This window comes from Chiroxiphia lanceolata, chromosome 3 (assembly GCF_009829145.1).
Source record: "Chiroxiphia lanceolata isolate bChiLan1 chromosome 3, bChiLan1.pri, whole genome shotgun sequence".
Lineage (NCBI taxonomy): Eukaryota > Metazoa > Chordata > Aves > Passeriformes > Pipridae > Chiroxiphia > Chiroxiphia lanceolata.
In genome coordinates, this window is record NC_045639.1 from 70,054,965 (window position 1) to 70,077,712 (window position 22,748).

A 22,748-nucleotide genomic window follows, 5' to 3' on the forward strand; every position below is an offset into this window, starting at 1 on the left:
GACTAGAGCTTTGGGGAGGAGATGTTATTCTGGAAAGCCCTCATAGTTGCAGCTATAAACTCATTGATGCTGCAATAAGTAAAGCAGATCTCAGATCTGTGACAACTAAAAAAGGGTAAAAGCTAAAAACATTTCCTGTGTCCTCCTTTCTTCTGGCTTTCAAGTATTACAGTGCTCTCTGTTGCAGTGCAGCATATTCCCCTCAAGCAATACTGAAAATTAGTGACAAAAGAAGCAGCAAATTGAGTATAAGCTTTACAAACCTGATCAGTGAACCACTCTCTTAATACCAAAAGTATGTATACAGTTACAATCTCTTGCACAAGAAGAAACTGTGGATATTAAGTAGTATCAAAGAAAACTCTTAACAAGACACATGTCTCAAAGGTAATAGCTGTATTTGGGAAACCTATAATGCTGATGCATCATAATCAAAAAACCCATGTAATTTTTATAAGTTGGATACAAAATAGCCCTTAAGTACTTTTACTATTAAAAAAACACAAACCCCCCAAATTCTCATGAATCTCTAGATTTAGCTTTATTGTTATTCACATGGTAGTTCAGGAAATAACTCCAAATCCCACAGAACTCACTGGATAATACGCTTCCCCTTAAGGGAGAACCACTATGTTGACAGAAAAGCATATGCAGCTAGATAACTGCATTTGAGCAGCCAAACACCTTGTGTGAGCATGTAATGCATATGTAATGCAATTACATGCATAATGTGGTAAAGATGAAAAAACTCTTTCCTTCTACTAAAACTTCAGTTTTATACAAATTACTAGCTGCAGACACAAAATTAAGTGGGTTTTTATGATGTATGCTCACAGACATTCCTACCTTTGTATGTCCCGACCACACATGGATTTGTTTCTTTGGAAGATAGCACTTCTCAGGTGGCACTGTAGAACGAAGATTAACTCCAACATCTTGTGGGACATGAAGATAAGATCTCCCCTGATAGTCATACATTTCCTTAACTGAAAAGACAAACACAGAATTCTGAGAATCCAAGAACCTATATTTTAAGAGGTTATAATCTTTGGAAGGCTGAACAACACACACAATTAAACTTTTTCTCAACACAGCTGCTCTGCTGTGAAGTGGAGAGAGAGGTGAGAGGCAGGGGTAAGAAAGACCCACTTCAGAGAATACAGACATGGAATCTTATTTGACATCAGTTAGGATCAAATTAAGTCACTTCAGCAAAGTCTGCTTGGAATCTGATAATCTGAACATTAAGACAATCTCTCGTACACATCTTACTCATCATTAAATGGCATGAGAGTTCCCCCGACCAACAAGGGTTTGCTTACACTAACTCTACATAGATTAGAATGTGGAACTCTAACCCTGGCATTTGTTTGCAACTCACATACTGGCCAGCTCTTTCCTGTGTCAGTCATGACAACAGAATTGCAAATCAAGGAAAACAAGATTCATTTGGCCAGCATGAACCAATATTGGTCAGCAATAGCCAACAACTGCTCTTGAACTAGATTTAAGAAGTGATTGGACAGTCAGACATACAGGGATGGACTGCGCATGGAAATGGTTATTTCGGAGTAGACATGTTGCATAGCCATGACATTAAGCTGTGCACTGATTAAATTAATTTCTCAGTTTGGAATGTTGCTATGGCAGTTTCGGTTGTACAAGCGACCTCCTGACAGTGTCCACATTTACACTGTGTCGTGTTTATATTTATATTAGATGTCTACGAAATGGCATATTTCTGGAACATTTGTGTGTGAGAAAATTAAAGTTTATATTGCAAGGTCTTTCACTGTGAAACTTCAGGTACGGAACATGAGAAGTTGGATACAAAATAATTACTCTATAGGAAGCTCAATGGCTAAAATTTCATGTTTGTTATGCGCAACACTGTTCAGTAAATATTCTCATGATCTGCTACGATCTACTATGATCTGTATAAACAGAATGAGTACTGATGTCAGCAATGCTGATCTCACAGCTGCCACTTCTTCTTTAATGCTCGTAAGAAGGGATGCTCACAGCTTGTGCGTGTGAGCCTGGCTGTAGGAATGCGTAAGCAAAGAGAGACTCTGTTTACCCAACTATCTGCACCAAGCAATATGAGGCAGGGCTGTTTTGTATGGAGTTGAAGTAACAGTTTCAAAAAATTACTTTAGTTTACTTATTTACCAAACCATTTTCTTTGAAGGTACCACATACTATAGGCTTCCTTAGGGTAATTAATTGACAGCAAGTACACTTACATTAACAATTGAGGAAGCATAAAGTCCAAGTGATTTTCTAAGTTGTGCATAAGCCATAACTCAAAGCACTATATGCCAATGAGAATACTGACACATAGAACTACAGTAATTTTGAAGCTGAAACTAAGCCAAACTCATAACTTCAATATGTTTGCTCTGTAAAATAGGAAAGGGATATATGCATCCAGTAACATTAAAAATAAATAAATAAAGCCAGAACCCTGAAAAACAACATATCCATGCTGCTCTTCACAGTATGAAGTGGAATTAGTCCAAGTTTATTTCTTTCCCTGTCCTTTATGCCTATGCCCGTGAGTGCTATTATCTCCAATACGGAAACATCAAGGTGCCTCAGCAAAACTGAGGCTGTCTGCCATCCTTACTAATTAACACAGCAGGCAAGAAAACACAGCAAGCTAGAAAATGAGAACAGTCAGGAAGATGCCATTACCATGTAATATAGTCTTCTCCTCTCCAGGTTTATCATCTTCTAGTTTTCCTCTCTTCTGCCTCTTAGCTGTTATTTCATCCAACTCCTTCTGCTCTTCCTGGAAAAAATAAAACATGATCTTTTTAAAAGACAGCATTCAGAATCAAATAGCAAAACCTAGAACTGTAGTGCTGTTTACTCACTGCTAGGAACACATTTATTTGCTAAATGAGATTAGAAATATTTCTAAGCATCAAGAAAGAGAATACCTTTATCAAAACAATAGCTTAAAAAGCTATGTACACTGAAAAGAATCATCATCTTTTTATTCACAGACTACAGCTAAGCACTGACTGAACACGAACTATGTCTGTTGGTTGGAGGGTTCAGGGGAGGGTGTATTATCGGGGCTTTTTGTTTGGCTGGTTTTTTCTTTTTTAAAGAAGTTTTATTTTCTTTTTTTTTTTCAAGCTGCTTCTGTCTACAAACACCTTTTAATCAGACTCTACATACTACACACAGATACAATAAATTTTATTTCCAATCAGTCTTGCAAATAATAGAATGAAGAATATTTGGAATACCTTATTTAGACATATCACCTTAAATGTTCCTATCACCTGAAAGCATAGCATGGATTTTCTGCTTTGACAAACTACTAGAGCAGATGGATCTCTGTTAAAACCACTGCAATTTTGTACTAAAAATTTGTGCCTATTGTGTTAAAGTAGTACTTACTTCTGATGGTTTGGCTACTTCTTTTTCATCAACATACTTTGCCCATGGTCCCAGAAAACCATCAATATTAGATGCGTCATTCTCCTTGAATTTCTTTCTTTTCTCAATTTTCCTCTGTCCTGTTTCAAACACTGTTAAACCTGAAAAAGGAAACAATACACTGCCTAACTGCTAACACAAAATACATCATCACAGGTCACACTACAGTCAGTTTAAAAGAAAAAGCCACCACCATCACTCCTTTCAATATAAACAGCAAAACCATTTGAGTAAAAGGGGCCAAAGCATTGCCCACTTTTCCAGCTATGGACACTGCTAACTATGCACAGTAACAGAGGAACCACTTTAACTGCGTGTCATTGTTTGTTAGCGTATTTAACCATGCATGTACCCATTAATTTTTAACAATAAGTCTGCAGACTGTAAGAATACATCCGTTTTCCTACTTTCATTAGTGCAGTTTTTGACAGTAGAGTCGACAAGTGGCTTCTAATCACCCTCAATCCTCACACTTTCAAAAAACCCTACTCCAAAATGAAAATAAGACAAGTCTCCCCAAACCTCAATCAAAACTGTGCATTTTGATTTAGTAAAAATTCATAGAATCATAGAATGGTTTGGGTTGGAAGTGACCTTTAAAGGTCACATAATCCAACCACCTTACAATGAGCAGGGACATCATCAGTTGGATCAGGTTGCTCACAGCCCCATCCAACCTGGCCTTGAATGTCTCCACAGATGGGGCATCCACCACCTCTCTGGGCAAACTGTTCCAGTGTTTCCCCACTTTCATTGCAAAAAAATTTCTTCCTTATAACTAGTCTGAATCTACCCTCTTTTAGCTTAAGATCATTACCCTTGTCCTGTTGCTGCAGGCCCTTTTAAAAAGTATGTCGCTATTGACAGTCACCTGACTCCAAACATTTTCCTGTTCTTTTATATAAATGTCAGCTTTTCACAAATGTTGTGCTCTCAGAATTTCATTTGTCAAAGCCATTAAACAATTTAGATATGGCAGAAAAAGTAAACTTTAAGTCATTAATATCTTTTAAGTTTTTCAAAAGGTTGTATATACAACTATGTGCAATTTTCAAACAGTGTCTTTCTAGAGCAGCAGTAATACTCATTTAGTGCAAAAGAGACAAAAAGAGCTTGAGATAAACAAGGGGAAAATAGGCAATGTAAAAACTGAAGCAGTGATCATATGAAGGAATCGTACATTAATCAAGAGTTTTCTTAAAATCAATTACTAAATTCCATTATGAAAAGGTTAATTTTTAATTTTTTTATATGATTTAATCTTAGTAGTTTCTTTCTTTGGAAGGAAAGAGTGAAATAACCTTGGATATATTCTGAGGAAAAGGACATAGAAATAAAGAACCTTTGTATACACATGTCAATAGGATGTTTGAAAAAGACATGCAAGGGAAAGCATAACCATGAAGTTTACACAGCTACAGTTTTCCAAGTCAAACAAGACACTTAAAATGTTATAATATCTTGTATCAAAGTATTAATTACAAACCCCATGCTTCTGGTATCAATCTTGCCAGTGGCATGCCATGCCTTTACTATTTGGCAACCTTCCAATGGTTTTTCTTTTCCAAATAACCCAAAGAACTTCACTAAGCAGAGATAATATGCAGCTCCCAATAGGAGTGCTAAAGGTTGCACACAGAGTGATCACTTTGCTGCTGAGTAGCACAGTTACCATGATTAGCCCAACATACAGGTATCCTAATGCAAGACACACGACAACTTTAGCCAGGACAGAATTTAAGAGGACCAAAAAGCTGTTTCAAATATACAGATAAATTCTATTTGTGCAATTACACATTGTAAATCCTATCTGAAATTTGTCAAGACAGGCTGAAACATTTGCTACTTCAAGAAAACAAAACACTCCAGTATCTCTCTATCCTCTTTCCATTGCAACACATCTTTCTTTATTGTATCTTTGGACATGGGTACATCTCCCATAATTCTTTCCTTTGCTAATACCTATTCCATTTCTTAGTAAAGAAGAAATGAAAACAGTGATCAGCTACAAGTCATTTATATGAGATTCTGGATTAATTACCTTGATTTTTTTCAGCTTCTTCTACAGAACCAATATACTTGGTAGCAACTTCGGGGTTATCTATGGAGGGATCTAATGCATAACCTAGAACAAGAGGGAAAAAAATACTGTTATTTCAAGCTTTTCAGTTTAGTATGACTTTCATTACTCTGCCCCCCTGCAAATTTTTCCCTGTTGACTCTGAATGAGCTCGGTATGAGGAAGAATTGATACTTTGGAATCCCATTCATTTTTCACTTGGCCTGAGTATAAAGATTACTATGAAGTAGTACCTTGAAGCCCTTGAGTACATATTGCTACCAGAAAGCTTATATTTGCACAATATTGAGAAACAAATAAATATAATAGGCAATGGTTAAAATGAGATACAAAGTGAGGGTAGTCACAAGAAGCAAAGTCATGGAATCTTTCTGGTAGGAAGGGACCTCAGAAGGCCGCTGCAGGGCCCAACACCCTGCTCCAAGCAAGGTCATCACTGAATTCAGACCAGTTTGCTGTACAAACATTAGATTGTGAAGTGCCATAGCAACCTCTTCTTGTTGTAACATGGCATAAGGAAAAGATAGCTCAAAATCTTGTGTTCGTGACATATGATGTTAAACAGATTCTGCTTTAGTTCAGGGCACTGTTCCTTGGTTCGCAAAGCCAGTGAGTCACATGGAAACCAGCCTGTGGCTGCTGCACACAGACAGCCCTCCAGCTTCAGCAGCAGCCTCTGGCCCTGAAGCCCTCTGCCCTGCTCACCACCTCTGCAGGGTCAAATGGAGTGCTACTCATCTCTGGAGTCCTGGCGATGGCAGCAGCTGGAAGGAAGAGGACAGAGATGGGGAAAAAATAAAAGCAAATGAAGTTTTCCAGGGCTCTGTGCGTATTCTGTCTCCACCAGCAAAAATTTAGTCCTCCTCCTGGCAGCGTTGTGAAAGCTTGTTCCTTCAGCTTGAAAGCAGTTGCTTTACCTAATGTGGATGGTACTAGAAGCAGTAGTAATGCCCTTTAATTTTTAAAAGAATTAAGTATTCACATCTCCATTTCCTGATTACAGCTATTGAGTCTCAATAAAAAAAAAAAAACCAAACCAACAAAACCCCCCCAAAAAACCCCAACCACAACAAAATCTGCTGCATTTACACTTATAAATAATTTATAAAATGTACCAGTATTTCATATATATTCAGGATATTTACAATTTTTGAAACTGAGGTTGTCATTTTAACACACATCTTACATTTTTTCTCTATTTCTCCTGAAGTGGATAGATAGCATGATCTTACAAGAATAAGACAGACAAATAAATTCATCTGGTTTCCAAGGAACAGGTGCATTGAACAGTTACTGACCACTGTGGCTTTTTTTTTGGGAAAGACTGCACCCTGGTGGACGTAACACCAATTTTTATTAAAGTGACAAAAGGTCCCTTGAGGACCCAACGAGAATTTCTCTGTATCAGGGAGGGAAAAAAAGCAATAAAGATATTAAACCACTGGCAAAAGTAATTGCACACACAAAACCAATGAAATCCAACAGCATACAATTCAATTCCTGTATTTTTCTTGATTCACAGAGAGAATCAAGAACAGTGGAAGATTAGCCAGTCCACCCCAGAGACCAATGGCCCACAAAACCACCTGGGTGCATACAAGGCGACAACCTATCAATACCATCCCAATAGCCAAAGGAGATTGTCTCCCCAAACATTTCTCAGAAAGACTACTGTCCCAGAAGATGGTCCAGTTAATTTCTTTTTTAGATGCTGGGAAAAAAACCATATTATGGAAATTAGTAGAAAAGCCATTCCAAGAACACATCAGGTATTCGTATCCAAATGGAGCAATCCACCTGTTGACCAGCTCTTGAGTTTCAAACCTGGTAAGAGCCAGCCATGGAACACTATATGCCCAGATGTTCAATGAATATGATATAGGGAGAGAAACATATACCAATGCCCTCTTAGGAAGTATACATTCTCTCTTTTTTCTAGACTCTTATTAGGATTTACTTCTATGGATAACCAAGCTGAGCAGACACTGAAATTAGACTTTCACTAAGCCACTATTCCAATGAGTTCTCTTCCAAGCTATAAGGTTTCTATTAACAGTGGAGCGATATTACTTTGGATTTATGTCAAAATCAATACAGTGGTTTACTTGTCCTCCAACTGTATTGACACTGTCTCCGGGACTCTATTTGCTTGGTACTTGTAAAAGAGGGACAGTATTCCAATGAATAGGGCCCCTGGGCCAAGCACAGCTTCCCGTGGAAGCGGAGACTCCTTATAGCTGAGTTGAATTTGGGCCAGCATCATTCTCATAGAAAAGCTCTGAACAATTTCTACTTTCTAATGAATGTGTGAAAGAGAATCTTTTCTTTCTGGCTGAGACTCCTGAACGCAGCTGCAAAAGACAGCTTGCTTTTATCCTACTCAGCTGGTATCCCACATAATGTGCCCTGACTTCTATGTCTCCTTCAGTTTTATTTAGGAGGCAGCTATTTCATGCAACATTTTAGCAATGAAAGGTACAATTCCACCTACATCCATAATTTCAATGCACCTGAAATGGTTGGTTAAATAATCAAGCTTTGATGTGCATTCCAGAAAGACAGCTAATTAAAGCATGTTTACACTGTACTGTGCAATGCAGCATACAGAGACCCAAAGTAGCTCAGGTATGTGGAAAAATACAGCTGGACTAACCCACTCTGACTGCACTGGCACCTCTGCAGAATTGAAGCAATCAGAGAACAAAGTGCCTATAATTGTAAGAGGTAATACTGACTGTAGGTGTTGCATGCAACATGAGTAGCTGGGGAAAAAAAATTAAAAAATCACAGTGTTATTTCCAAGTCAGTCATCTTAAGCTCTTAAAATATCAGTCTTAGTGATGAAGTAATCCTGCTATAACGAAGTTACTGAGTACTCATAAAGGGCTTGGAGATTCATGGACAAAGGCTGTTTCTTATTAAAAAGGACATTAATGTCTTGTGAAGAAGAGATTTTAAAATACTAAATGCTGCATGAATGAAGCAGTCCACTTCTAGGATGATCACTGATGCTGAAATAGCTATGAAATGACTTTTCTAACATATTCATGAACAGTTGGTGTCCTGCATGTAAAAAATAATCTCTATTTCTGCTTCTGAAAATGTATATATGCTAATATAATTAAGGAGAGTATACTGACTTTTTTAAATGATGCTCAAAAGAGAATTTTGAAGAAAAGAGACTGCTTCTGCTGAGAGTACAGATACAGAAGAATAAACAAGTGCTTGTATTTTAGGACTCCCTAGTCTTTTCTGCCATGCTCCAAGGACTACAACATTGGGAAAATAATGCTAGTTAAGCTTTTGGCATTTTACATTAAAATGGCTTGAGAAGAGGAATTTGTTTTTAGAGAAAGAGAGTCTTCTCTTAATGGTAGAAATTAAACTAAGTTACATCAATGGAATCAAAATGGGGTAGATTACCTATGACTTCAGATGCAAAACTAGTTACCAATTTAAAAAAGTCAGGACTTCCTCAGACCAATTATTAATGGCTTTCCATTAAACTGGGAGAGGATCTTATACAGAATCTTATACAGGATATAAAATGGCCTACCTGGATTATTTTACTCAATATTTTTATGGATTATGCCATTGGCATACTCCCTTGAGGTAGCTGCAGAAAGCAATGAGGTCTTCCCCACAGCCCAGGTCTCCTTTTCTCCAGGCTACACAATCCCAGCTCCCTCAGCCACTGCAGATCTTAACCATAATGTGGAAAACATCTCCAGTGCCTGTGTCAATTTTACTTCCTCAAACTCCTGGAATGAAGGGAACCTTACTGAGATGGGTAGGTCTCATCTACACTAAAAAGCTATTGGTACTGAGAAGGTTCAGAGAGTGCTTTTTGATAAAACATTTGAGGATAGCAAATACTTCAAGAAAAATAAGCAATTTGCAATGATACACAATCTTTAGAAAACAATATCATCAAGGAAAAGGTAGCACACAAATCTGAAACCTCAAATAATAGGGATAGTAATAAGCACAGAATCCTATTTAAACTGAGGGCAGGGAAATGGAAAACCCAAGCATGCATGCAAAAAGGCAGAAGCTAAAAACAATACATAGTAAAATTGGAAAATCTTCTTTTAAAATAATAAACTAACATAATTGGTAGGACAGTACTGACATAATTGGATAGAATATACGCTTTACCAGGTAGAAGGAATACAGAAATAAGACGGTCACACCAGAGGGGAAAAACATACTATATACCACAGAAGGCTTAAACACAAATCAGATTAACAAGTTAATAGTGTTAACAAGCATTAAAGGATCCTTTGGATTGAAATTCCAGGTTTAAGTAGTGGTGGGTACAGTTGATAGGACTCTGTTGCTAACCATTCAGACAGAAGATGCAATAACCATGAAACGGTAACAGACTAAACAACAAGTGCCTGGGAAAGAAGCAATAATGACGTATTTTAGTCACCTCCTTGTAGTAGCCTGTGCAAATCTCACTCCAAGATATGATGAAAACAGCATTTTTACACAATGTACTTGTACCATGAAGCAGTCATGTTAGAGATTCATGTGAAAAAAAGCCAACTGAGCAGTGCAGGAAACTTGGTTTTAAGATAGTCTTTCTAAGGATACACATTTTGACAATGACCATAATGGGGTATAAAAATCGACACTGTTGACTAAGCAAAGAAAGCCATAAAAACATTTACAACAGTGATCTCAATCCCAAAACAGGAGGGCTATATTAAGTAAAGAAGGTTTTAAAAAGGAACAGAAAGTGAGTACCAAATGGTAAAGCCTTTTTCAAGTGCATGGGCACTTTGAAAACACCATGTAGGAGAAAAAGAACTCGTGCCTGCCAGCTATTAAAAGACAATTTCAAAGTGACCAGAAGGAAGTGAGCACAGCTGAATAGTACATAAAGAGAAATTAACAGAAATGAGAAACTATTCTTCAAAGAGCTGAAGTTGCATCCAGATGTGGCAAATACAAAAGATCAATCAGAAGACAAAATAAACACTACAGTAAGGCAGCCTCCTCCCAAAAGTGAGGGTCAAATCACAAAAGGTATAAAAACTAACATCTATCCTTTGTCAAAACCTGCAGGGGCAGAAAGTGTACCAGACAGCATGCAGGTCAACACATGATCAAGGAATGAAAAGAGAGCATGAGTGAGGGTTTTTTTAAACACATGTTCAATATGGAGGAGCTTGGGTAGGCTCCTGTGCCAGAACTTTTCTTTATGGGTAACATGATATAGTATCTATCTCAAAGTGAGGACATTAAAGAATCAAGTAAGTGGTAACAAAACACCAGGACGAGATGGCAGTCATCCAAGAGATCTAAACTCAAACCACAGTGCAAAGACTCTCATCTAATATCGTCTGAAATGACAGAAAAGGAATGTATCAATACAATGCCATCTTTCAAAAGAGATATGGGGATTACAGGTAGACATTTGTATATTTAAAAGATTGAAGGAGAAGAAACTATAGTAAAGAAGATGAGTATGCACTTGGGTGAGTATTATATATTGCAGCAGAGAAGACATAGTTTTCTGTACAGGTAAATTACAATGACAAAACCTCCAGAATATTTCAGAGGTGACAACCCTGTGAATGAGCAAAGTTTGGATGATGTTGGACACCTTTACGATACCAAGTTAGACTGATCAGAGGGTGCCTCGAAGACATTTAAAAAGCCCACATGTCTTTATATGGTCAGTTGATGAAAAGTTATTAAAACACTGGCAAAAATAAATGGTTGGTTTGCACAGCACAGGAAAGTTGCTGACAGATTCATGCTCTCAACCATGATCTTCAACATATTGATAAATGATCTGGAAAAAAGCAGCAAGTAGCTTTGAGCAAGTTATTGAAAGTTGTAGAGAAAAATGCAATGTTAAGAATTCTCAGCAAATGAAAAGGAAAAGCCTCTCCCTTTATTAAGCCACAGAACAAATACACAGTGAGATTAACATGTAAACTTTGTGCACAGCTTTGCTCTTCATCTTGGGGAACAATACAGTGGAACTAGCAGAGAAATGGGAGAGAAACAAGGATAGCCATAGGCATGAAAAGCCTGGAAGGGGGGAACAAGAAGATTGATCAGACCTTTTCAGGTGAAAAATCTCAAACAGACCGAGAAGTAGTTATGGCCAAGATCCATAAAATAAGGAATGACACAGAAATGGGGAATAAGAAATGACTGCTCGTTTTGTCTTCCAGTACAAGAGGCTAGGGGATATCAAGTCAAACAAGAAAGCTGTTAAGTTGGACAAGTTTCAAAATAGAGATACGTCCTTATACAAGGTGCTGGTAAGCTGCAGAGTTGCCTGCAAGAGATTACTACATACACAGAAAAATTATATGGGTTCAAGAAGGAGCTTAACAAGTGTGTCAAAAAGAAAAAACAAACAAACACAATTAATTCACTGCAAATTAATAAATATATAAGCACTGCCTTTAGTTGAGAGACTGAATATTGAAAAAAAAGTATTTGGATGTATCACTACTGGCTTGCTTCTTCTACACCTCATTAGGGATCCATTGCTGCCCATCTGTCTAATAGAATAAAGGGCTGGAAGGACCATCAGTCAATGGCAGCATGGATGTTCTCAGCTATCCAAGCATCGTAAGGAAAATGTACTTTTAACAGTAAATATTTACTGTAAAAGAAGTAGATAAGAAAGACTAGTTGCCAAAAAAAAACTTGTTGGGGTTTTTTGGTGATTAATAAATAGTTTCTCACTGAATATGTACTAAGTTTTAGGTTGACATATAATATAAAGCTGCCTTTTTTTGGTGAAAGACACTCAGGCAGTTTAGCTGTTTTGGATACATGATCTCATTTACCACCCCTTGTCCTTCATTTATAGTCAATGTTTATTTACATGCCAGCTATTGCAGATTTGAGATCTCCTGCCTTAGTGCAAGGGTACTAAACAGAATAACAGAGGCCAGAGGTTTCAGGATCTGCAGGTTTTAAAAGAGGTTTATTCTCTGTTCTTGCAGTATGTTATGATTTAGCCATTAAAAACATGCATGGCTTAGATTTATGCCTATCAATTATACTTGCGCTTTTACACTTTGTGTTTTCTGAGAAGATAATAATTACATCCTTCCAAATGGAAAAAGAGAATATTGCATTTTGTAATAGATAACCTTTTGACAACTTAAAGGAGTGCTGTTTTGAAGAGACCTACTGAGCCAGAATATCATGCTCATTTACTGCATCTTCTTGCTTGAACTTCAGCTTCTCAGTGCTTGTTCTTGCCATTTAAATTGCCTGTATCTCAGCCTTTTCATAGTTTCATTTTCACTGTACCCAGATCATTATCTATTGAACATTTCTAGAAAGCTGAATATGATAGCTGCACAGTTGCCAATATTACAAGTCTTAAAAATACATTTTTATACTCACTTGTAATACAGTTTTCAAGGCAGTTGCTACACAGTGATTATATAAACCAGTAGCAGGAGTTTTGAGTAGACTTGCCAGTTCTACCTTCCCCCAAACTAAACTTCGCAAACAAAAAAACCCCCAAACCAAACACTATATGCCTACAGACTCCTTTATTCCAGTATCTATTTTACACAGAAAAATGCCCAACCCACACAATGCTACATTTAATTTCACAGAACAAAATCTAATCTGTCTATTCGGATCCTGAAGAGGCTCCTATCTGTCAAGTTCTAACATCAAAACTACAGTCAAGTTAAAATGATGCTATGGAACTAGATATCCATTTCTTAATATTGGCATTTTGCTTATATTCTACATCCTAACAACACAATGAAAAGTACCTAATAGCTAAAACTATGTAAAAGAAAAACACTGTTATAAATATATTTCAGTTTTTAACTTTTACAAGAAAATCTCTAATAAAAGTCAAACACAAAGAAAACTTGAGGATGTGATAATCTCTAATTTTGGGCAACTTTTTTCACTGTATTACCTAGCTCCCATAGATGTTAGCAATAAAGTCCCAATCTCATCCATCAGAGAATGCAGTAAGTGAATTCATACATGCATAAAGCCCTAATGAATTTAAGGGGACTCATGTTTAGGTAGGTGATTTTTGAGGCAAGAGAGTTTTCAAGGAGTAGTATTTTGAATGTAAATATGAATAAAGAAAGATACAACTGTGTTGTGCAAAAAGTTCGGTGTTGTGATATTTTAAGTTTACACAGGAAGCATCAGAACTTGCCTAATAAACTGAATTTGAAGAATATAAAGTGATACTTCAACTGAGCAAGAACTTGCAATCAAGCTTAAAACAGAAATGAAAGCTTACAATGAAACACAAGAAAAATTAACCACTGTTATATACAAACACATGGCAGTTCTGTTCTTTCAAACATGTCCAAAAGGATGCTTAGAATCCCTAGTCTTTTGACATTTTTCCTATTTAAAAAAAAATCAATTTTTCTTACAATTCCTAAAAAGTTTGTTTGAATCTCAAGCTTCTCCAAGACTCATATGTTTTATTTTTCAAATGCAAGTATTTACAAGTGAAAAGACTATTCAAGGTAAGAAAGTAGCTACTACAGTGACCACCAACACAGAATTCTTTGGGTCTGTCTTTGCCAAGACTATTATAGTAACGTATTCCCATTTTCTGCAAATCCAGTTCATTTAGTTTGTATCTACAGAAAACCTGAAAACTCAAAAAGGCATCCTTTTGGTTTTAAGAGAGTTACCTTTAATTAGAATCACATGAAAGAATCTATTTGCATAACAGATCTACAGTTAGTCATGTTAAAAATGTGAAATTTTGACTTGTGTTTTTTACACTTGATGCAACTAATGAAAGGATTAATAAGAGGGGCTTGCTAGGAGATCATACACTGGATTACAGTTTCAAAGAGAATTAAAAAATGAGTTTGCCCAAATAAATACTATTATCTCCAGTCATATGGATTCTCATTCAAAGACCTTCTCCCATTTTACTAAGTCTGATAAAAAGCAAGTTACAGAAATTGCAGTCCTATTAACTGTTCTATCGAGAACAACTTAATTTGTCCAACATGAGCATAAGAAAGATAGAGGTGAATTTCACTGTTAAAGACTTACCATAGGTTGCAAATGTTCTTCTTTGTTGTTCAAACATGAAATCATTGATGTGAGCTGGTTCTGCATATCCAGAAAGCATATTTCTAGGTGCAGCCATTTGTTGAGTCCTAAATGGGTTTTCTGGTCCAAACTACATCAAAAAATATTAAAACAAAGTATAGCAGAATTAGTAATTTCTTATTTTTGTGTATGTAGGTTTTCAGAAAAAAAAAAAACCACAGGAAAAAAGGATTTGTCTTTCAAAAATTGTAATGCAAAATCACTTCAACTTTGTATTTGGTTATGACTACTGAATAAGTTTCTTAGTCTGTTATTTTACACAGTAATCACACAGTTGCTTTGAATAGTTAGTTTCGTGATTGAACTTTCTGCCTGTATTACAGAAGACAAATATCAACTACTTGACTTGCTGATACTTGACAGTATCAACACATACAGTCATACAGTATGTGACCAGTAGAAGCATTCAGAAGACAAAACCACAGTGTACTGTCCCTTCTAAGGGGAGGAGATCAAAAAAGATGCATCAGGTCCTACTAAACTCATGTGATTAATAGAGAAATTACACTGCTAACAATATTTTTCTGCATTTAAAAAGCAACTAAGGAGTTGTCGTATTATTTCAGGAAAACAACTAATGAAACCCTGCCTTTCTTTTCTTCTTGCAAGATGACAAATGCCAGTCTTCCTGGTTATCATGGCTAGGAAGAGAACAGTGACTACAAATAAATGCAGTACACTGAGACTAATATCACACCAACTTTAATTGTAACCCCTATGCTTGTCAGTCATACTAAACACCTGACACTCCCAAAATAGGTTTCCCTCACTAAAACATTTACACACAGCAGCACTTTTATATCAGTACTTTTGCTCACACACATCATGGCTTTGATACATCGCAAAATGCAAGCTTGCTATGAAAAGGTCAATTTATGTGGTTCCACAAAATGTTTTCTAAACATAAAGCATAACTAATGTAGAAATCTGAGATTGCTGCAGCATTTTTCTACCTAGAATACTAACTCCTGGTCTTACAGAAGACAAACTGTACAAAGAAGTTAAATACTGAAAATCGTTAAATGCTCGAACAGCTATTTTTATCTTTCCGATAGCCTGTCAGTTATAATAAAATGGAAAGTGGTTCACATGGCACCAAGCAGTCTAAATTCAGCCTAAAATAGTTTTTCGCTATACACATTTAGCACAGCTCAAGTTACTAATATTCTTAATACTGATGTGAATAATTAAACTGAAAGTGCTTTGATTTTAATTTTAAATCCTCTTCTTAAAAGCGTTCTATCTGCAACAACGTTATATCTTAAAAGCGTTATAACTGTTCATTTTGCTCTAATGACCACAATGAGTAAATACCAAAAATGTGAAAATAGTCAGAGACCACTTTAATGCAGTTCGTGTTTTGCTCAACATCTTTATAATGCTATTTTCCCAGCTTAATTTTTAATTTCCAAGCTATAATTCTGATACAGACTTTAGGAATCTTCTTAGAAGAGCTTTATACAGAATACTAAAATTCAAGCATTAAAAATACCAACACAGCTGTGTAGAATTTATTTTTTTAATTTGTCAAAACTAGATCCCAAAAAGCAGCAAAGTATCCAAAGAAGTTGTCTTATAGGAAATTCACATGAAATTTATAGAACCCCTGCCCTTTAAGCCAAAGGCTTTTCTGCTCTAAAGATCAATACTGCTTCTTACCTCAGGTGCAAACATAGTTTCATAAGTGGGATTGTACTGAACTTCCTTGATAGCAGGATCAAGGTGGACTCCTGTTTCCACATCTTCCTGAAATAAAACAGACATATTAATAAACCATTTTTCACATGTAGACTTTTAAATACATGACATTAACTTCTTTCAGTCCAAATTAGGGCTGTGGTTCAAGGTGACACTTGTAGCATTATGAAAGGAAAAGAGTACCTTGGCCAAAGTTTCTATTTTTAAAACATATTGACTACAAAACCAGTGTCAGTCCATCACTGAGAAATTCATCTAAGACACGTGTAGAATTTTGCATGTGAATTACTGCTTTTTTTTTTTGAAGACTTCATGCACACAGTGTAAAAAGAGCAGCAAGATTAGAGAAAAGCTTTTTTTTTGAGGATGTTTGAAAACCAGCCTTGTAAAGAAGAATCAATTAAAATGGTCACCAATACAATATAAAGGTGTGAAAGACAGAGTTCTACAAAAGGTAGAAGGCAGAAGTCACAAGTAAATGTTCTGAAAGACAGTTGCGAAAAAAAATGTTACCCATCAGCACAAACATTAAGTATAACAATGATTTTCAAAGAATCTAACAGTTCCTTACCTCTAAGTTTTTACCTAAAGGAATAAATGCAATTCAACTTTAGTACTTAAACATATTTCCAAGTCCATTGTGACAAAAATTTAACTCGATAGATGAAGGGACAAGAAAGAAGGACTAACCAAAAAAATAACTTAAAGCAACTCAAGGGGAAAAACTCAGAAGGGCACATGCAGCTGAAACAGAAGATAGAGAAGTTGGTAAAGAAAAATACTGATAAGGTAGTAGCCCTCAAAAAGACCTGGTTTCGCAAAACTCTACGAAGGCTCACTTACATTGGTTCTAAATTGACAGTACCTCCCCCCTATCAAGAGCTCAGTCAATGAATGAGAACATTATTTTTCAAAATTATTATTTGCTTCCTGTACCTTTATTCTAGTATAATAATAATTCAAAAGGACTCAAAGGTATATTGATAACATCCCCAGTAATTATACTGAAAAAACTACCTTAAGCATCAGTGTTTAATCAGTGCTTACCTACAACAGGATCCAAAAGCATTTGTGACTCACAGAAAGAAGTGGCACAACAGAGGATCAAATTTTAGCAGTCACTTCATTAACAGAAAATTACCTCAAAGAAACTCAGTCTTGCTTTTTATTACAGTATCTCAAAAGAGCAAAGTGGCACATTCTTTACTTGTTTATTATTGTTAGCTATTCTCTGACATGCTGTGGCTAGAAGCTTTTTTTCTCCCCAGTTCAATAGCAAGTCATTTACAAATTTGCTCATGCATGGAAGACTCTAAAAGATTTTAAAACCTGGTTTTCTAGAATACTGAAAAGAAAATCAGTACCTAAAGATCTTTGGCTTGTTATCTGAATGTATTTGATTAATACTGCTCAAAAAAAAAAGGAAAAAAAAAAGGATATTAAAGGAAAAAAAAAAAAGGCACGACATCAGCAATCCTGTCAATTGTTTTTCTGCTAAGGCCACTGTCTTAGTAGAATTAAGTCCAACCACAAAGCTTTACTCTCACCATGTATCAATTATTTTACCAAGCAGGTCCAGCCATTGCACTGATCTTGCTTGAACCCTTAGCACTGCCAGTTCTCGGCCTGACCCCATTTTTCTCATCACACAACCTTTTAAATTCACTGGGCTTGGATGACAATGGCTACCAGTACATTCAGAGCCCTGACTGTCATACACTATGAACTTGCCTGGAAACTGCAGAGCAGGCCTAATCCAGTCATTCACCAACAAAACCAGACATTCCCAGCTAGAATAGGAGCATATAAAAAAACAGTTCCTAACCTGTATTACCTACACACTTAGATTTCCTTTCATAGTTCCATGTGCTGAGGACATTTTCCACAGACAACTTTTTCAAGTCACATCCTACAGCTCAGTCTGTCAACTAGACCTCACATCTTGTCCACAAAACTTATAATTTGAGAAAATAAAAATTAATGTAATTGATAATAAGGCAAAATGTATCTGATCAATGGTTAGTGACATTTAAACAGTGATTAGTTTACTTGAAATTAAGATGCAGGTTTTTTCCTGCTCTTTAATCTGAAAAAAATGAAAAAAATCCAGTTTTGCAAAAACACCAAGAATTTTTCAGTTCTATTTTTCCTCTGCCTTTCTTTCTGTTAAGTTCTATTATATGCTGCTTAGTAATTGAGAAAAGAAACAGATTGTGCCATGAAAGCTGATCCTCTGCTGGACGATTATAGCAATTCTGGTTCTACTTCACTGCTGGTGGAACAGTGCTGAGTCACTTGGAAGCCATACAATATGTTCACTCCTAGACCACCACAGGCACAGTCTTTCTGTGTGAAAACCATCGAGCCTTGAAACTGAAGCACATGTTATATTTATCAGAGCTACACTCCTCAAGACCTCTGGTCTTACTCATGTTTTCATAATTTGGGGCATCAAATGATGATCTGATAATATGCTACTGAAACACACAATGGTTACCTTTTCATTATGCCACTTTGCCTTAAACTATATAATAATTTGAACGTGTTCCAACTACCTTCTCAGTTATTTTAAAGAATTGAAATCTTGATAGGAATATAAAGTATTGACACAACATATACTGACACATTAGTCTATGGCAGAATTTCAAATTGCAGCAGACAAATAATCCTTTGGTCAACAACTGACAAATGCTATTTTGTACAGCATTACAAGACTCTGAGAGGTAGCAGAAACATTAAAAATATTAACCTAGCCCGTCAATCATTTCCCAAACTGCCAAGCTACCTGCATCAGTGTGTTTTGGCTGGTTTGTTTTTTTTTTTAAATGAGAGAAAAGAACTCATCAGCAACCTCTGCACATGGTGTAGATCTCTGGGTACAACTGCATGCATTGCCAGAAGACCATTTCAGCAGAACTCATCTTTCTAAGACCCAGAAAGCAAAAAAGGTAAATACAGGTCTTAGGACTCTGTCCTTTATGCTCACAACAGCCTTAACTGCATGCATTCTAGTTGCATTTGCCATAGCTACAGTTCACAGGGAAGGGATCACAGGAGCAGCAGCCTGGCAGAGCTGTGACTGAGATAAGGTATCTAAGGCATCTCGTCTCTCTACAGTGCTGTAGCTTTTCCTTTTGTCACACAAATATCTTGATTTATCTAAAAGCCTAAGGTGAGCAATTCATCATGTAGCTTATGTGCCAAGTGTGACACAAGTGGCTCTGTGGGATGGAAGAGGATCAGCAGCTGGGCTGAAAGAGGAGGGCATCTGTGAATTCAGTGATGGGCTAAGTATTACCCTAGATCACTTTCCACCCTCAAAGGCACAGGAATCATCAAAAGGGGAGTCAAAGAGCCATCAATTTAAACAGACACAGTGTTCCTCCAGAGAAAGATAAAAGTTCATCTGTAGGACTGGCAGAAAAGCAGCTTGTGTTTGCTGCCACTCAGAAATTGTGTAAATATGGGCTTAATGGTATTCTGTAATATCATTAAAGGTGGTACACCACTAACCTGCAAGAGAAGAACAAAGGTGTTAGGAAGTTATATTTTACTGAATATGGCTATCTTGAAAGACATAATACAATGGAGCTGCAAACTTCAGCTCTATGTGTCACCTCTCTGCTTTTCTCACACTGGTAACAAGCACCCCACTGAAATACAGTAGCCACATTGGGCACCACATATCAGGTAAGGCATGTGCTACTGAAAAGGATCCAAAGGAGAAAAATCAAGAATGATCAAAGGTTTAAGTTGACCCTAATTCAGCCTAGAAAAGATTCAGATTATACAACTTTGCAGAAATTGCTCAGTTCATATATCCACTGAAGTTTGGTTAGTTGAGTGTCTGTCCAGACAGATGCAAGTATCACTCCTGATACAAGGCAAAAAGAGGCAGATGATGCCATATCACCAAACTATTTAGTGTGTTGGTTGTGTTGTTGTTTTTTGTTGTTGTTTTTTTTTTTAATATATAGTCTACTTGCAGTATAAGGCTGATTTACAGTTCAGATATGATTTGATGAGGTAAAAAAGTTCTTGATACCAAAATGCTCTCCTTTTGCTTCTTTTGTTCTACAAGACAGCATCACACTGTTACAGGGGAATGGCACTCAGGGCCGTACTCTGGAGTATTAGCATTGCCTAAGGAATCTATCTTGAGACAGAAAGAAGCTTTCGATGCTAAGTGTAGACAAGCAGGTGCTTCATTATAACTCCCCAGAGATCACAGAATGTCTAGCTCCTTCAAAGGCATGCTCCTTTAGCCCTACCATAAGGGCCCTTCTGCCACTTAAGAAAGAGCACAGAAAATAGACGGGACTTTAGACTACAAATACAGTAAATCACATTAACTTTCATTCTTAACAGGTTTCTTAAACATGCCACAGTCTTGTTTTTCTTCAGAAAAACACTACCTGAATGCCATAAACAAATACTGTTACTTTCTGTGAAAAGTACTTGATTTACAGACTACGAAACAGTTCAATAATAAAACAAATTCACCCAAAAAAAGCTTGAAGTTTCTTTCTATATGCAAGACATACAGAAAGACATACAATACGTAGGAAAGACAAATTTTTTTAATTAAACAGAAGCGAAATCCCTGTAATAGGCAACAAAGTTAAAGCCTTAAATAAAAAAACCCAAGCTGCAGTACGTACTGCAACACTGGATGGTAATTCTGTTCCTTAGAATGACTATAATGTTGATTACTCTGTCCCATTTCATCTCATGCAAGCAGAGAGTTTTGATGCCTATGTTGGGGTTTTTTCTTTTTTTTTCTGGACATTTCAGATAATAAACCTACCATGTTCCATTCTCCCCAGGTAAATTCATTACTAATTAGTCAAACAGCTAAAAGGGGCAGGCTGCTTTGCATAATATTTAATTAGTTTTAATTATCAATTAAATTAAAATGTGGTAAATTAAGACCACATCCCATGAGCCACGGAGGCTTAAGCAGTTTGTCACTCACCAATTCTTGCATCAACCACTTGGGCTGTCAAATACACATTATCTCATCCTAAAGATTTTCAAATTTATTACCTAGAGACAAACAGCATTTGCAGTGAAGCTCCAACATTAAGACATGGCTGTTATCAGCTTTTATTCTTTCTACTCATTCATACACTCCTAACAATAAACAACCACCCCACTACCTTCAACAGAATAAAAATAAACCAGCAAGAGAAGCACATGCTAAACTGTTTTGTTGGGATTCCTGGCATTTTGCAGGAGGACCAGACTATCCTCGTAAAGGTGCAAACTTCTTGCACAGCCAGTACCTCCTGGTATGGGAATAAGCCCTACTACATGTTGCGTGAAGAGTTGCATCCTTTTGTTTGTTTTGAACCTAGCTCGTACTAGTTAGCTTATAGCTGCTGTACAGTGAGTACTCAACCCCGTCTCCATGCCACTTAATGACTTTGTCAGGTCCCTGTCAATACTTTTCACCTCAGTCATCTCTTTCTCAGTTTTGGCCTCCTCAATAATTCCTCATACAGAAGCAAGACACCTCTTCAGCTCTGCTGCCCTTCTCTGAACACTATCAGTTACAACGTATCCTTTTCTGTACGAAGAGACCAGAAGCACACCTTTTCAGCCTCTGTTGCCTTCCCCCAGGTGCTGTAACATTTTCAGCAACTTAGTGGTGCTAAAAACAGTAGCAGAAACATGCAATTTTCATCTAGTTGGTTTTCCAAGTTATAATGAAAGAAGTAGGATTACTAGCTTGGAGTAACCAATAATTATAAGTCAATGTTATCTATTATGAGTAATTTAACATCAAGATCAACAATAAGCCTATTTTAACAAGCAGACTGTAAGAAGAGAGTTTAGCAAAAGTCATCCCCTCACACTTTTAAAAGACACTTAGAAATCTTTAGTACCGCTTTCAATTATAGAAGAATTATTTTCACAGAAATATGATTTTATATAACTATGATGTACTTTGAGGCAAGGACTCAGCAGATTTCTTACAGAATAACAAAATATATCTTAGGGCTGTATTTGCTACGCACAATTAAGTAACCCAAATGGTGTTAGCTGAATGTGCTAACAACTATGCCTTCCTAATAAAGAGAGTGAGGACCTATTCCTCTTTAAAGTACACGTAAGTCTAATGTCTCTGCCAGTTAACAGGCCAAAATTCTGAACCAGAAAGAGGTACTACAATTAGAACTAGGATGCAGAACACCAACCACTTAAGATGTGCATTCTCAACTGCCAAAAATGCACTTTTGTGCAGCTGTTATTTATGTTTATTGTATGACTAACCCTTGTAACCTCCCTTTTACCACCATCTTTGCTTATCCATTCCTGGTCCTTTGTACAAAACATATCCATGCTCCTAAGAGTAACTGATCCTCACTCATGTCAAAACAATATTTGCACAAGTGAAGTGATACTAATGAAC

General features: G+C 36.6%; 1 protein-coding gene across 2 annotated transcripts in view; it reads right to left on the reverse strand.

Annotated features, from left to right (window-relative positions):
- The window catches only part of CDC40 (cell division cycle 40), a 38,968-nt gene that overhangs the window by 12,860 nt on the left and 3,360 nt on the right, over positions 1–22,748 (reverse strand). For both annotated transcript variants that reach the window (XR_004356301.1, XM_032683978.1), the window contains exons 2-7: positions 16,295–16,381; positions 14,576–14,705; positions 5,495–5,578; positions 3,415–3,554; positions 2,698–2,794; positions 847–986 (exon numbers count right to left, since the gene is read on the reverse strand). Coding sequence is in view for 1 of the 2 variants with exons in the window: in XM_032683978.1 (XP_032539869.1) it covers positions 847–986; positions 2,698–2,794; positions 3,415–3,554; positions 5,495–5,578; positions 14,576–14,705; positions 16,295–16,381 (678 nt within the window). In the remaining variant the exon portion in view is untranslated. The remainder of the gene's footprint in view (positions 1–846; positions 987–2,697; positions 2,795–3,414; positions 3,555–5,494; positions 5,579–14,575; positions 14,706–16,294; positions 16,382–22,748) is intronic.